This window comes from Podarcis pityusensis (genome assembly GCF_964106645.2).
Source record: "Podarcis pityusensis genome assembly, chromosome: 2".
NCBI lineage: Eukaryota > Metazoa > Chordata > Lepidosauria > Squamata > Lacertidae > Podarcis > Podarcis pityusensis.
The window spans coordinates 74,291,608-74,309,213 of NC_138029.1; the positions used below are offsets into that span (position 1 = coordinate 74,291,608).

Sequence of the window (17,606 nt, forward strand, 5' to 3'; positions counted from 1 at the left end):
CTCACTCAGGGCATCATATTACCAAAGATTACCAAAATCTGCCCCTGCAGGAAGTAATAAATGGGAGGAAAGGCACTCAACCGCTCCAGGGGCTTGTCTCCAGAGGAAGTACAGGTTCCTCAGCTCAGCTTTGGCCTCAGATACTGTAGATAGCTCTTATTCCAGTTCCAGCTGTTGTAGACACAAGAACACTTGGAAGTCTCCTAAGGAGCTGCTTCCTTGGATTTCTGATGAGTAGGCTAAAATGGGAACCTGTATTCAGGTTATTCCTCCTTCCTCTGGTTTGGCAGTGGGGCATTCTAGGGGTCTTGGTTCCTCCCTAGTCTGCCTCCTTGGTTAGGTCCATCACCTGTGAGACTTCCCACATGGAGAAGGGAGAGCTCTCAGAAGAGAAAGGGGAACAACTGAAACAAAAGCAAGAACTTTTTCACCAGACTTATCTGCAAGAAAGTCAAGACCTTACAGCTAACCACAGACTGATACCAAGGAGGAGAAGCCTGATACTGTCAATGTAGTTTTCCTCAGGGATCAGGCAACCCTTTGTTGTTCTTTTTCCGGAGTCCTTTGATAAGTCCTTAAGTGCAGTTGCCAGGCTTTTCACCAAAGTGCTGGTCAGCAAGACGGTTCATTTTGAAGATGAAAGGAGTCTTTGGACAACATCCAGATGCATTCCAAGTCCAGGAGCCAAAGTCTAAATGACATTCAGACCATGCTTTCCTGCTTATGTCATGGATTTGAGGTGAAGAAGAAGAGCTGAGATGGTTGACCATTTGGGACTTGGAGCAGACTCTGTACCCACTGACCTTTTAAGACAATTCAAGAAATCAATGACAGATCTATTTGTGAGCCATTCAGGCAAGAGGTTCATTTCAAGATGGCAGTGACTGGAAACTGAAGACAAAAATGCACTGGAGGCAAAATGCTTAATATATATTTTCATGTCTTTTAAGGAAAATGCTTAATATATATTTTCATGTCTTTTAAAAAAGCTATTCAACAAGCTATTGTAGATGTGCCCAAACAGATCAAGCATCAAGGAACAGACACCATCCTGATAGCAGTGTCAAAGGAGGATGTGGTTCCTAGAACTGCTGGAGATGCCTGTGAAAAAAAGCATTGGAGGTTACAGCCAGTAAGGATCTGCTAGCCCAGTATCCAAGTCTTACGTCTAGATCTGCAGAACATCTAGTTAGCTGAAGGTTGAGAAGCTGTAGCTAAGGCAGTGCAGATATCTCAAGGGGATATTGGAAATCTTGCTTGCTTCATAAAGGGAGTTGATGAACCAAGTCTGTGGAGGCACATGGATAGCAATGATAGAGGTGGACTATGAAGCTAGAGGACATTTTTTCTTAGAGTTTTTACAGGACTGTGTTAATGAGGACTTCAGTACAAGTGCCTTGAAGAGGAAGACAGCCACTGAACACCCTGTTTTGGGCTCCAGTGAGGATGATTCTGTTTCTTACCACCTTTACATATATAGGTTTTTTAAAGGAGTTGCACTGCTTTATTCACCAGTCCACTTTCCCCCTAACTGGAACTTGAACTGGGTCATAAGTGCCCCACTGGGGCCTCCCATTGAACCCATGGCTACAGTCTCCCCATTGGAACTTACACCAAAGACTATTTTCTTTGTGGTCTGGCAGGAGAGTGTCCGAGTTGGGGTCACTTCCTGACCTCTGTGGGGGTTTGTTGTTGTTGTTTCTTTTAAAAAAGATAAGGTGATTCTACATTTTTCATGCCAGAAATATTTCAGTCTTAGGAAGTCATACTCTTGTTTGCTCCAACTCAATACAGTGGTACCTCGGGTTACATAAGCTTCAGGTTACATACACTTCAGGTTACAGACTCCACTAATGCAGAAATATTACCTCGGGTTAAGAACTTTACTTCAGGATGAGTACAGAAATCGTGCAGCGGTGGTGCAGCGGCAGCAGGAGGCACCATTAGCTAAAATGGTGCTTCAGGTTAAGAACAGTTTCAGGTTAAGAACGGACCTCCAGAACGAATTAAGTACTTAACCCGAGGTACCACTGTACCTACTTAGGAGAAAGTATGGCATGAAGTAAATCTCTGCAGGGGGTTTCATTTTTACATGGATAAAACAGTAGCCACTAGGAAGTCCAAAGTTGCATGCGTTTCTTAAGGGTCAAAGGCCTTTAGCTCATCCATAGCTAGATAGTTGTGGGAGTGCATTAGTGAAGCTTACAAAGCCATGTTCAAGTCAGGGGATTCCAGGGGAAATCATGGCTCACCTTTCTGAAAAAGAACTGTCCTTGTGGAAATATGTAGGGCAGCAACTTGGCCAGATAAGTATTGCAGCTTTGCATATAATTGAATAACTTTTTAAAGAAATGCCTGAAGTAACTGATATTATGGTTTGGAGTCTTGGGTGGTGCTGTGGTCTAAATCACTGAGCGTCTTGGGCTTGCCGATCGTAAGGTCGGCAATTAAAATCTGCGTGATGGCGTGAGCTCCCTTTGCTTTGTCCCAGCTCCTGCCAACTTAACAGTTCGAAAGCATACCAGCACGAGTAGATAAATAGGTACCACTGTGGCGTTTCCATGCTCTCTGACACTCATCATGGTGTTCCATGCGCCAGAAGCGGTTTAGTCATGCTGGCCGCATGACCCGGAACAGCTGTCTGTGGACCAATGCCGGCTCCCTTGGCCTGAAAGCAGAGATGGGCTCCGTACCCCATAGTTGAATTTGACTGGACCTAACTGTCCAGGGGTCCTTTACCTTTTACCTTTACCTTTAATCTGTTATATTTTATTCCTGGAAGACCCGTTTATCCTAAATAGAATCCAATAAGGCAGACATGTATGTACAAAATATGTTTTTTAAATGTGATCTTATTGAGATCCCAAGATGAAATTTTTCAGGAAACTCTTAAAAATATGAAATAATACTTTTTGGGGGAAATTTTATCATATTTTAAAAATCACTTTTGGAAATTTTAAATTTTATAACTTATCTTTATAATTTAAAGTAAGTCCATCTTGTGCCATATCATATTAAAGCCCATGAAGTTCTGAAGAGATTGGTAATTTTAGATTTGAAATATCTCAATTCTGGACTGAACTTTTACTATTTTTGTGCAAGGCCAAAATTGTCAACTTTTTGAAATTTCAAAGTAATTTTTAGATTTTAACTTAGTTTTGGTTGTTCAACAAGCATACAAAATTTTAAGAAAATTGGACGACATGAGGTAAAAAGATCATTAAAAATTGAATCGCTTGATACGGAATGACCCCCTTGCTGGACAGGACATTTATGTTTACAGTATATATTTGTTAATAACTAAGGCTTGTACTTCCACCGGCACACTATTAAAGAGGTCTGCGTACTGAACATGACCATTTTGGGCAGAGTAAACATGTGCAATTGTGTTTTGCAACTTTCCAGGAATTATTATAAGTTTCATGTTTGATTCAAAAGTGATATTATTTTTGAAAGTTGTTAATGATTCCATATTTTCTGTAGCAAATTGTTACTTGAGTAGGTTATGTTAAATTGCACTTCCTTTACTTTTCCAGTTAAGTAGAATGTTGTTGTTTTCTTGTAGGGGATCTTTCCTATTAATTATATTCACCTGAAAAAGGCGGTTGTCAGCAACAGAGGGTGAGTATGCTTCCTGATGATCAATAAATTGTGATACCCACAACCCACAATTAGATACAATCCTGATAAATGAGCAGGTTTTCACTGCAATTATTAAATGTGCTCTGCAGTTAAAATTAATTAAATTTATTTGCTTATTATTAAACTTGTTGCTTGCCACTTTAAAAGATCTTCAAGTAACTTGCACTGAAAGTCGTAAACATAAATAAATTATACCATAAAAAAGAATAGGAAGAAGAATTCATATAAAACATTAACATACCATACAATATATATTTAAAAATCAAAACAAAAACCAGTTCCTGCATAAACAGTGATAGAAAACTTTGCCAGCACACTAACAATAAACCACATGATACTCCCACCCACTAAGCAGCAGATAAAAATAAAACACTGACTGAGGCAGAAGGTGGATTGGGTGGCAAGCAGCAGGTGGATTGATCAAGCCTAGCTCTGGCCTGATGCTATTGCATGATGGCAGAGGGACCGGCTCAGGGTCCAAGGGCTCCTGGACCTGCTTACCTCCTTCCTGCTTCAGGAATACCCCATTTCAGGACTTCCTGCTGACGGCCCCTACAGGAATCCCTCTGAAAGCATTTCTGTCCACCCATTCAGCAGGCAGAATATTGAAATCTGTGCTGGCAAGGCGACACCAGCATCAGTTTGCAGGGATAGGCCAGCAGAGGCCAGCACAGCTGGGCACAGGGACACTGGTACCAAGCAGACTTGGATTGCGCCCTACATTAGGTGAACTTGGATCCATTGAAATCCATGGGACAAGTTAATGATGAACTAAGTCTCACTGATTTCAGTAATAACTGAATGCAACTAATTTTTTAGTCTGGATCCAATTTAGTGCAATGTGAATAACTGTGAGTACTCCTTTAAAACCAGGAGAAGGTGGAAGTAATAATTTTTCAAAGTGTCTTATAATCTTTACAATAGTTTCATGGGAGCTTTGGTTAAATTTACAGGCAGTATGAAACAGTTGTTCCACTTGAAGATTCTGTTATCACTGAAGTTACAGCAACACTCCAGGAATGGGCTGTCCTCTGGAAACAGTTATATGTGGTAAGTGAATTGAAATAGGTATAATAATACGTATAAATAAAACTTACCGACCAGCTGCCAAGTCAAGGGCTGTATGCATTTCACACTGGGCCTTGTGCTAGTATTTTGTGTGGGTGAGCTTTTAGTGTATTGTTTTTTTAACAGATTTATTTGTATTATTGTATTTGTTTTGTGTTCATTGTTGCTGTTATTTGCTTTGAGAGTTTTGTGTAGGAAGGGACACAAATTTAATAAATAATAAGAGCTGGGGCCTTGGTCTGTATTCGTAGGCTGGTTGGCAAAGTGAATGTCTCCACCGGTGAACAACTCTTCTTGGCTTGCTAATTATTTGATGCCTTAATATTTGATGATATTTTTAGTTACAGATTTGCACGAAGCCAGATTTGAATGATAAAAACTTCTCATTTAAGATTGCAGTTTTTATGTTCTTTCATCCTATAACTATTTAACTAGTTTTTTTTTTACATATTTCATGAAACACATGCAAAATAAAATATATGTTAGTAATAGGAAGACTTTTCTAGAAATCGAACAAGCTTGTGTAACTACTAGCTCATTTTTTCATCATAGCTGTAGGAAAGCCTTGTAGCTGGAATTTTACTTTAAATATTTCTTCTTTAAAACATTTTGTCATGTTTCTTTTTTGAACCTTTTATTGTTACATTTTACACCATGTGTGATGGAGTACACTTTTCATTTTTGTTGCTGTGTTTTGCTTTCATTTATTACTGGTTTGCTTGTTTTTAGAAAATGGGAAAAAAGGAGTGCTTTTTGCTGCATTCCTACTTCCTTGTTTACTGGCTAAAATTAGGGAGGAAGAGAAGGAGGGGAATCTATATCATACACCTTAAGGCTATTCTCATGGACCACAGAAGGGTCCTGTAATAGCTCCATCTCTGAATCTAGGTCAATCTAGGCCACATCAGTACCTGGGTATGAGATTATCCTAGGAGTCACATATATGTTGTTTTAAATTCTTCGAAAAGATGAGGTTTCAACATTATGTACAAATAACACTGACATTAGGAAAATGGCTTGTGAATTGTGCAGTCTTTAAGCTGTTTTCTCAGCCAGCATGACCAATGGGCAGAGATGATGGAAGTCCAGCAACATAACAGAGGGCACCATAACCGGCTATCCCTGGCTCATACATAGAACAAATGTAATACTGAAACTTGGAAGAAATGACTACTGATTATCAAAACAGAGCTTTTCTCCTGAAATTCCAGGCTTCTTGTGCTCTCTTCTGGGCCTGGGAAGAAGCAAGGAGGCCTGCTGCTTTTAGATCATTGTAAAGATAATTAGCCAGGTAAAGGAGTGGAGAGGGTGCAGGATTACGTCACATGTTTGTTCCATGTTGAATTGCACCAAAGCTGTTGAAGGGCTTTAGCGCGCGCGCACACACACACACACATACAAATCATGTACTTAGCCCATGGCAATTTCCTGCTTTCCTCTAAAACAATGACTGAATAACTTGTTTCCTCCACAACAAATGGGAAAAACCAACTGTCATAGTGTTCCCTCACATTGATAGGTTTTGTTTTTATTTGATGTGGCAAAATAAAATTGTTTCAGGAGCTTAATAAATTTCTGTTGAAATATACCAGTTACACTCCTTTTACAGAGGTCAGCCCCTGCAGTGATATTAAAAGATGTCAAAATTCATTGCTTGTGGCAACGTAGAAATTAATAAAGGATGAGAGATCTGTTATTTGCCTAGAAGTGAGTGTTACACAGCCCTTGCTACCAGATGAGTGACATTTTGCATGGCAACATTAACTTTCTTTCTCTTTCACACTGTGGAAAGTGTTTCATCTACCTTATATGGCAACCACAAAACAAGCCAAGGAACAAATTAAAAATGCAGTGCATTATGTTGTAAAGACTGGTTGTTGTTACGGGGAGTTGTAGGTCATAAATAGTCACTTTATATTCTGGGTTTGTATTTGTCACCTACAGCAAGAATTAGCAGGGGGTGGATAGGGATCTACTGGTAGATCTCTCTGAGTGATCTGCAGTAAATTGACTCCCAATTGCAACAGTAGCAACAAAATGGCTTTTTTCACCTAAATTAGGTGAAATGAGCAAAGGAATAGAATTTGTATCAAAGAACTGCAGTCACAGGACATTTCTGATGCTGAATAAAAATTCTACATCCAGAATGTGCACCCTGTTTAATTTTAAGTGTATGTCTCTCAGTAGTGGATCCTGATGTTCTAATAAAGAACAAAGTTGATCCAACATGCCTAAATCTGTTTACCCCTGACCTACAGTGTTCCGCAAAAAAGCCACTCCTTACATAACATCAGTGCTCTACAGCCCATCCTGGTCCCTGATCTTGTGTAGTAGATCTGCCTTTGCTTACAGATAGACCCCTAACCTGGAATAACCACTTTTACTAAAGCACAATAGCAGGGACCAGAGGTTGCAGTAAACTCAGATGCCAAATCTTTCCCCATGTCTACACAAGCAGGGCTGCTCCGAGAACATTTGGCGCCAGCCAGTGCATCAGGAGCTCATTTGCTTGCTCATCTTCCATTATGATATATGCTGTCACCTGCCAACAATGCCCTTCTGTGTTCTACATAGGAAAAGCAGGCCAGTTGCTACACAAAATAATAAACAATCTAACGTTAGAAATGGCAACATTCAGAAAACAAAGGGAGAACATATAAATCCCCCAGGACTGCGGACCTGAAAATTGTCATTCTTCAGCAAAGGGGGACTCCAGAATTATAATTAATCAAGGTTTGATTCTGTTTAGGCGCCAATAAAGACAACCGCTTCCTGTCTTACTACAGGTGTTATTTAGCAAAGCTGGAATGATTGTTTTATCACCAACTATAGCTGTAGAGAAGGGACGTGGGTGGCACTGTGGGTTAAACTACAGAGTCTCGGACTTGCCGATCAGAAGGTTGGCAGTTCGAATCCCTTGGATGGGGTGAGCTCCTGTTGCTCGGTCCCAGCTCCTGCCAACCTAGCAGTTCAAAAGCACATCAAAGTGCAAGTAGATAAATAGGTACCACTCCCGCGGGAAGGTAAATGGCATTTCCGTACACTGCTCTGGTTCGCCAGAAGCGGCTTAGTCATGCTGGCCACATGACCCGGAAGCTGTACACTGGCTCCCTCGGCCAATAAAGCGAGATGAGCGCCGCAACCCCAGTCGGCCACAACTGGACCTAATGGTCAGGGGTCCCTTTACCTTATAACTGTAGAGAATGATCACTCACTTTGCTTATGTTTATATAGAATTGTTGTACTTGTTGCATTTCATTGCCATTTGACCCCATCTCTCTCCCTCCCTGCAATAATCCCTAGATCTGTCTCTCTCTGTGTATGTGCAATATATATTTCTAGAGGGTGGGGGTTTTTTTGGGGGGGGGGTGTAGCTGGAATCTGTGAATGACATTTGTCATTCAATGATTCTAAGTCATTCCGTTCAAGGCTTGCATTTCTCTCTGTATCCAGTGAGGTTTAAAATCTTACAGAAGCTGCTGCTGAACCAGTCAGTCTTAGCTGACTGGCCAAGTGCTCTCATCAGCTTCTCAAAGAGTGAGCTATGTTGCCATAGCAACAACTAAGTGATGGTGCTCTCCTGGAATAGGAGTAAGCATTTCCCCACTCCTCTCACCTGGCTGGATGATGTGTCATCCTAGGAAGGAGAACAATAGGCCAGGGGAATTCATAGAGAATTTAGAGAGGGGGAGATTGGTTGATGCTGGAGTCTGGAGAGAGCGCGACATGTATGCTCTGTGCTGAACCCAAAGCTGTGAGCTTGGGGCTTACCTGGAAACCTAATGGGGAAGCAAGATGTTGGAGTGTTAATGCTGCATCCTATGCTTTAGTTGTATATATCTATAAATGGAACCATATATTCTAAAGATGCCACAGTCTCCATTGACCTTCCTTCAAAGGAAACCAAACCCTGGATAAGCACTGGCACTACTGGAGTATCCCGCGACTCAGAGAGTGGGGTGCACATAGCAATATTGTTTCTTTCCTTGTGCATCTGCCGACTTACGTTAACACTTCATGCATTTGATGAAGTGGACTAATACACAAAAACTTATGTTGCAATAAATCTGTTAGTGTTTATAGTTCCACAATACTACCCCCACCTCCCATGACAGGCTAATGCATCTACTCCTCTGGACTTAATTGTTTTTCCTGCAACACATAGGCACTCAAAAGTTTTACATTTACTGTATATATAATATAGTTGGTTTTAAATCACCCAACTAAAGTGTTTATTTTTCTTTCTTTCTCCCCCCACTCCCTCTCCCAAATGAAACCTTTACAGAAACATAAGATAGATCTCTTTTACAAACTGCGGCATGTGATGAATGAACTGATTGATCTTCGCAGACAGCTACTATCTGGTCATTTGACCCAGGACCAAGTACGAGAAGTCAAGAGACACCTCACTGTACGCTTGGACTGGGGTAATGAGTAAGTATGAGTACTATTTTGTTTTAAAGCATTTAGGGTTCTTATGGACCGAAACTTTAAAATGCTTGGAATGTGCTTGCTGGCAGCCAAATACGGATTTTAAGGAGGAAAAGATGATGCAAGTAAGAATTGTGAAATTTCAAATTTTTTTATCCTGATCCTAAACATGTAAATTGATGCATGAAGGTAAAGTCTGTTTCATTTTTGGTGTTTCCATTGCAAATAATTATATATGGTAAGCTCAGCAAAGGGTAGTGTGCTTATTGATGCTAGTGGTTTGTGTAACTTTTTTTTAATACTTTGTAAACAACTTAGAAGACTATTTTGTCATTATATAGCATATAAATTACTATTTTTGTTATTAATAATAATCTACTGAATTCCTGGGTTTTCATATTATCATACACAATATGTTTCCCAAATTTTAAAATAGTTTTGTGTAATGGTTGGTGTGGTACATAAGAAATGATCACAAGAAACAGAGAAACTGGATATAAAGGGAATTATCCCAAAATGGCCATACACATGTTCTTCTCTTATCTGTATTGCCACTGTTTCTCAGAGCAAACTTTTTCTGTTTTGTGTGAAAAACACAAGATGCTCTAAGACCTATCATTTCCCCCCTCCACACATACCCTCCCCCCTCCTCCCCCCCCCGTGAACCCGAGAGGGTAGGAGGTCACCACAGAATGGAACAATGAAAATAAAGCTGATCTGTTCCATCTTCTGGTGAAATATGTTGCATCAGCTAAAAAAAGAAGGCAAACAGGTATACAGCACCTTTAGCATCTAAGTACTATGCTCCCCTGGCAGACAGGACAAAATTCATTCGAGCCATGCTTGCATGATGAAGCTGACAACATATTTGATGTTGTATCGACCAGATGTAGCAAATAACAGGCAACAAAACACCATGGTCAGGACAACATGTAGTTGACATTATTGTGTTCCAACTTGCAGCACATTCCAGAGTTTGTCATCAAGTATCATTTGTTGTTGGCAAACATCATAGGTAAATTGCAGCACATGAAATTGCAACCACTTTGAACCCAAGAAAAATAAAGACGTTAACCATATTTCATGCATTCATTAGGTGTGGTGGGGACATAGAACATGTGTCAGGTGCATTTCTGACAGTGTCAAAAGCCTCAGTGTGTATCCCTGACACTACTATGATGCTAGTGGGAAAGTGTGTGGTACCTCTGTATGAGAAAAACAGTCTACAGTGCAAAGTCAATGAAGCAAAGCAGCATCTGTTTGCGAAGAAGTCATGATCATTGGAAAATATTACACCAACACAGTTAGTTCTCAAAACACAATGTGTGTAATCTGTCAGGAAAGGCATGCATGGGCAGAGGGCCAACCTTAATTGCCTTGCTTCTTGCCACTGTGAAGTGAACTGCTTTTAGTAATAATTTGTTTAATAATAATAATAATAATAATAATAATAATAATAATAATAAATTTTTATTTATATCCCCCCTCCCCAGCCGAAGCCGGGCTGTTAAATAACAGTAGTGACACAAACTTTTCCAGGGTAAACACATGCCACAGTTTTCCAGCTGATCTATAAAGTATGTACAGTGGTACCTCGGGTTAAGTACTTAATTCGTTCTGGAGGTCTGTTCTTAACCTGAAACTGTTCTTAACCTGAAGCACCACTTTAGCTAATGGGACCTCCTGCTGCTGACACACCGCCGGAGCACAATTTCTGTTCTCATCCTGAAGCAAAGTTCTTAACCTGAGGTACTATTTCTGGGTTAGCGGAGTCTGTAACCTGAAGCGTATGTAACCTGAAGAGTATGTAACCCGAGGTAGCACTGTACATAACCATGATTATATTTAAGACCAATAAACAGTATCAACTTGCATTCATAACCAAGAAATTTGAAATTTTATTTTTGGGTTATCAGTGTGATGTGATGACTATAAAAAAAATTTATTGACACTGTGTTCATAGTTTTTAAAAACAATTTCTAGCCAAACATTTTACATGCTTTTATTTAAAGTGATGTTATGTAGTTTTATATTATATTGTGGACATACATAGCCCTTTCCTCCCTCTATGAATATTCATTTTATATTTGTTATCAAATTCTGTTGGGACTTTACCATAATCACTGGTAACATTATTTTGATGCTGATAATATTCACTGATAGGCAAACAGTGTAGAAATCAAAGCTCAATTATTTAAAGACAATGGTACGTAGATGTGAGGATGTACCCATATCACGAAATTTTTAAACATTATCGCTGCAAGTTTGATGCTCTTAGTCCACAGGGCCTGACTTGTTCAGAAATTCTGGCTTCACTCTTCCACTAGGAACTTTCTTACAGAGCTTGCAGCAGCATATAGCAGGCAGAGACTTATGGTGGATCCAGCTACCTGCCTCTTACTAGAGCTCAGCAAGGCCAACTAGGGCTTGAAGGACAGGAGCAAGGAAGGTCTTCAGTGGGTATTGGGAGCCTTTGTGCTGAAACCTCCTCAGTATTCTCCCAGTGGGAGGAAGATGACCTCGGACCATCCCTTTGTGGGGGGCATTACTTCCACAGTCACAGTCTGATGTGCTGGTTGTGGAACTATCCTGCTCCCGTCCGTTTCAAAGCAAACCAAATTCAGACCATGAGTTATGAAGGTGTCTTACTAAACTAGCCATAGTTTGTTATAAACATGGACAACATGAAAGTTGAGATCCAGGGAAAGAGATATGTAATGCAGGTAAAGTGCTTCTCCTGGCCATGTGGGGGAGGAGGGAAGAACTTGGACCTGTTCCAGTTCTTGCACAAAGCACTAAACTGTTTGGTAATATGGGCTAACATGGTCATTATCTCTAGGGACTTTTTAAATTTATTGTGCTAATTTATTTTCAAGCAAAATGTGAACTTAGCTGTTTTATGATTCTGAAGCCCCCTATCTCATCATGTTCTTCCTTCACAACACCTAGCTTTGTTTTGGAGGGTATGTGTGGCTACAAGTACATCAACTCACTATTACTTGTTTGTTTATTAAAACCCAAACTCTGATATTCTGGGATAAGAAAGTGAAGGGGGGAAATACAAAAAGAAGAACCCTGACAGCAAGGCACAAAACTGAAATGAAATGAAATGAAATGTGACAAGGGTGCTGGTCTAGATGTTGTCTTCCCCTCAGCTAAAAGAACAAGGCTTCTGAGAAATAAATTGACAAAATTATACCAAGTGATTTTGTTTTCCATTGTAGCGTAGCTAAACTCCTACTATTCTTACAGTCTTCTGCCAGAGCTGTTAGAGTTTGTTATAAAAATATTATAAAACAGGCCTAGGTGAATAATTTATAGCATCTCTCTTTGGAGGCATGACTGAGAGAAGTGGGTACTTTGATTAAAAAAACAACCAACTTGACCACAATCCAGAAAGATTATGTTGTGCCATAGCAAACTGCGTAACTAAGCACTGATTAGCTGTGTGCAGGGGAGAGGTCTAAATTCAGTCTCCCCCCGACCAAATAGATCAGCCCTGTCAAAGCTGACAGCACCAATTCTCTGATGGGAAACTGTGTGTGTAGCTACAACCATTGGAGGTGACAGTCCATGTACTGCTGCTGTTTGCATTAGAGTTTCTTCTCTCTGTGTGTTTGTGTAAAAATGTAAGCCTGGAGTGGGGCAAATAAATGGAATCTAGAACTTTAGCGTGCTTAAAACGTACCAAAATTTAAAGAATTTTAATTATATATAGCTAAGGATTTCAAACCTATGCATTTCACTGGGATTTTGAGCTTATCCTCATTATGTGGAAGTAGTTTTTCTTGGTTGCATTTGATTTAATTACGCGTTTCAGTAATTATTTAAAACATAAACACTGTTTTAAACACAGCTTTTTGCATTAAAATCTCCGGGCAGCTTACAACAAATAAAATAAGAAATTCTATAAAACCACAAGCTAAAAAGTAAAAAGAGATTGGAAAATGGCAGAGAAAAAAATTAGGGGGGAACAAGAGTTAAAACAAATAGGTTGGCAGGGCAAATGGTAAAAGAGAAGAGCCTTTGGAAACTGGTATAAGGAAGAGGACATAAACGTGGTTCTACTGATAGTGATAACATGAGGGACGTGATGGATTCCTATGGGGCACCATAGGCCAGAAATGGGGAACCTGTGTCCCTCCAGGTGTTATGGGATGAGAACTCTCATCACCCCTGAACATTGGCTATACCAACTGAGGCTGATAGTTTGATCCCAACAACATCTGGAAGGCCACAGGTTTCCCATTCCCACCACAGGGCAATCTTCAAAGTGTTGAACAGAAATCAGTGCACAAGTTCAAGCATTTTGGGTATGCACAGTACAGGCGGCAACCATTTTGTGTGTGTCCAATTGATGCATGACTGCTGGTGCACATGGGTCCTTTTGGACCTGCAGGAGGGTGTAACAGGGCATGACAGGGCGAGGTGGGTTTAATGCATGCTCTGCCAACATGTGCGGGGGCCAGGAACTGAACTTCCACGCAAAATGGTTGCTGCCTGTACTCTTGGAAAATACTTTTTTTTCTTTAGAGCAACTTCTGAGCTGAGAGTAGATGCACTTGCCCGTCACTAATTGAGTTGTAAAATTGGTGCATAAGAAGTGATTATTTTTTAAATCTTGCACTTGTTTGTTACATTCTCTGCTTCTTTTGAAATGGATATAATTGCTAGTCAAGTAACTGAATGTCACAAATACCTTAATAAAAAATGCTAAGTAATCTTTCTGGGGGAGAGAGTAAAGTGTGAAACCATGTTTGTCTCTTGCTTTGCATAGTGGCTTTTAATGTTTTGTTCAGTAAGAATGTATTCTAAATATAGGATATTTTAAGCTGGAAAAAATGGCCTTGTTCTGTAGAATGTAGAGTACTTTTGTATACATTTTCTGAAAATACAGCAGGGAACTCTCTGGAGCAAAGGTTTTACTGTAAAATTAGAGCTGAAAAGAGTTGCAGAAGGATTTAAATTAGATTGGTTGGAAGGATTGAGAGGAAAATCATTTATTTTGAATATGGAGTGCCATCATACATATTAAGCAACTAGTCCTTGAGTAAATAAAATTAATATAATCAAATTTTTATGTAACAGAATTTTGTCTTCAAGACCGTGCCAAATGAGCCAGTAGGAAAATATAGATAGGGTCAAAGAAGGTAGCTAGTTCAGTAGTCTGCTATAAGACATCTTCTGCAGATGCTACTCTTGCTTTTCCTTGAAAATCTCCCAAGAAAGGAGGTCCTGTTGACTTTATGGCAGTCTGTATTTGTTGCTGCTGAACATTTATTCATTTGCTTTGACATGACATACAGGTAGCTTGGGGGCAGTTAGTATGAAGGATTAACATAGCATTAGTGAATGAGAATCCTTTGAGCTGAAAATCCATGGTGTTAGGGGATTTTAACTAAATTTAGCATATCGGATAAGGTTCAAAGGTAACTGTTACAGAGTCCATTTGTAGTGATTGTGATGAATGCTATTAAACTGAGGAAATCATTTGCATACTGATATTGACAACTCCAAAAGACTTTAAAAGTATGAGAAGTGCAATACTATTTTTATGAGAACAATAATGTCCCCCTTCTACTCTTCAGGGGAAAAACCTATGCATGTCGTAAATTGATGGATAATTAAACAATTTATGGTATTTTAAATTGTGTGCTGTTATTGTTTTTGTTTGTTACTATGTTGTGTATTTTTGTGTTTTTGTATTGTAAACCACCTTGTGATTCTCAGATGAAGGATGGTATAGAAATTTAATTATAATAAATGGATAAGAAGTGATCAAAATAATATTAAAAATATCCTGCCTTTGCCTCGGTGTTATTCTTTGGAGGCACACAAATTAGATGTAGTCTAGAAACATTTGAACCATTCTAAAATTTAAGCCTTCAAGTTGTTGACTGTAAAGAATACAGTTTATACCTAACTCACATGCCCAAATGAGTAGATCCCATGCCTTCTTGCTTCTGTGTTCACTTCCAAAAAAATCATCAAGAAGCTCTCTATAGTCAGGATGCTCATTATGTGCATCCTGTGGGAACAAGCTTTCTGTGTCCAAGTTTTCTTCTCCCTCTTGAACTGCACTTTAATTGAGATGGGTGCTTCCAGCAAGCCCTACTCCAGCTATACCCATTTCAGTAATGATCTACCGTAAGTCCCTTTCAAGCCTCCATTTCAGAGGTACTGGGTTGAAAGCATTCCAATTCTGAATGCTCAGAGGACATAAGGGTCTGTTATTGTGATGCACCATTGGATCAGCCACATAAAAAGTGTATGGCATGTAACAGATCACCTTACACTTCAGATGTTCTGACTCCAGACTCACAGCTCTAGACCCTGCCAGGTGAGACTACTACGAAAGTGGTACAGGCTCCTAACATACGAATGTTATCTCAGATTTTCACCACCCTAGTCCATATTAGACAAGCATTGTTCCCTTGTCCAGCCTAGGCCTGCCTCAGAAATGTCACTTATTTTTACTGATACAGAAATCATTGGCTACAACTACATCACAACAGGGGTTTTCTCCATCCTACGCTTTGCTTCTCTGATCGAGTTCTTGAACCAAGTGCGTCCAGTACAAACTTTCCTTTGGTGCTTTTGATGCTATGAAATGTCGCCTCTCTGCAGCCACATATATGGGAGTCAAGCCAAATCATCTGTGTGAGGCCAAAGTTTTAGAATATCCACTCTGTCTGACTAGCCATTAGCTGCAACAAGACCCATAATGCTGATGCTATATTATGAATGTTATGAAAGGTATATCTGTAATACGGTGGTACCTCTAGCTACGAACTTAATTTGTTCCGGAGGTCCGTTCTTAACCTGAAATTGTTCTTAACTAGAGGCGTGCTTTCGCTAATGGGGCCTCTTGCTGCTGCTGCACCGCCAGCACACGATTTCCGTTCTCATCCGGGGGCAAAGTTCTCAACTCGAGGTAACTCTTCCAGGTTAGCGGAGTTTGTAACCTGAAGCATTTGTAACCTGAGGCGTTTGTAACTCGAGGTACCACTGTAATTGTATCGGGGGCATTAAGGTTTGCATAGTTTTAAGCATGTGCCTTATTTTCAGTTCCCAAGTAGTTACATATACTACATAAATAGAATACATTTTATTGATGATTATCACATTTTTCCCCCTTCACAGGCATTTGGGCTTGGATCTTGTCCCACGAAAGGACTTTGAGGTGGTGGATTCAGATCAGATAAGTGTATCTGATCTATACAAGATGGTAAGATGCCTTATTCTTTGATAGGATGAGGATGAGAGGTCCAGAAGGTAGCAGCACAAGAGCAGGCCCTTTTTTCCAGTTCCCTGCAGTGCTGAATTCTTTTTGCCCAACATGGAGCTCGAACCCACATCCCTGAGATTAAGAGGCACCACTGATTGAGCTTATATTGTGGGAGCCTGCCATCATTTATTTTTGCACATAGCTGGGCATGTCCTATGGATTTGAAAGGGATTTGGCTTCTCCTACACATCCGTGTATTAATGTTGTGTTGGATTAAGTTGAGAATTGTGTCGCATGTTCCTAGGTAAGTTCCCATAGAATTGCAGCAATTGTTCTATGTTGCTGGGTTTCAGAAGAATGTCTTAGTGTTTGTTGCAAGGGATGAGGGATGGTGCACTAATTAAGCTTTTCTGCAATCTGGAAATGTGGATACAATGCCTTGGTTATTCTCTCCACTTTTGGAAAGGATGGACAGATTGGTCAGTGGCTAATAATCCTGATAGCTAGATGGAATATCAATGTTTAGAAGTACAGTGGTGCCCCGCAAGACGAATGCCTTGCAAAACGAAAAACCCACTAGACGAAAGGGTTTTCCGTTTTTGCGTTGCTTCGTACGACGATTTTCCCTATGGGCTTGCTTCGCAAGAAGAAGGGCTTGATCCGCGCCGCGCGCAAACCGCTTTCACCGCCAATCTATCTATGGGGCAGCGGGGAATCTAATAGTAATAGCAATCAATACATTATTAGCGTCCGGAAACACAGCCGGTGGTGATGCTGCCCCGCGCCGCTTCGAAAAGTTCCTAGGCTTCAGCCTTAGAACTGGGAGGGGACCTGGCGGCGACACCCGGCTCAGGGTGGGATTTCCCCGTCTGCGCTCTTAGCGCGCGCGGCGACCGCTAGATCCCGAGGACGGCAGACTGGGCGGGGGGGGCATGAAAAGTTTTGCCTGCCCATCTCCGAGGAAGCGGGGGGAGATGATCCCTGTCAAGGGAAGAAGGGGGCACCCATTTGCCAGCAGCCGGTGCCCCCGAACCGAGGCTGGCGCCATAGCCTGTCAAAGTGACCGCAAAGGCGAGATCCGGTCGCGCGGCCGAGGGAAGCCCCGCTGTGGGTCGTCCAAAGTCAGCCCGAGCATGCCACTCACCTAAAAGGCATGGAGAGACGGAGGGAGTGCGCGAGGATCCCGGTGCAGAGGAGGCTCCTGCAGCAAAATAAAGGCAGCCGGCAGCCGGAGGGC

At 40.8% G+C, this 17,606-nt stretch overlaps 1 protein-coding gene across 6 annotated transcripts in view; it reads left to right on the forward strand.

Annotated features, from left to right (window-relative positions):
• The window catches only part of DOCK3 (dedicator of cytokinesis 3), a 138,096-nt gene that overhangs the window by 22,390 nt on the left and 98,100 nt on the right, over positions 1-17,606 (forward strand). For all 6 annotated transcript variants that reach the window (XM_080996384.1, XM_080996383.1, XM_080996379.1 and 3 more), the window contains exons 4-7: positions 3,566-3,621; positions 4,596-4,692; positions 8,996-9,144; positions 16,285-16,369. In XM_080996384.1, coding sequence (XP_080852510.1) covers positions 3,566-3,621; positions 4,596-4,692; positions 8,996-9,144; positions 16,285-16,369 — 387 coding nt within the window. The remainder of the gene's footprint in view (positions 1-3,565; positions 3,622-4,595; positions 4,693-8,995; positions 9,145-16,284; positions 16,370-17,606) is intronic.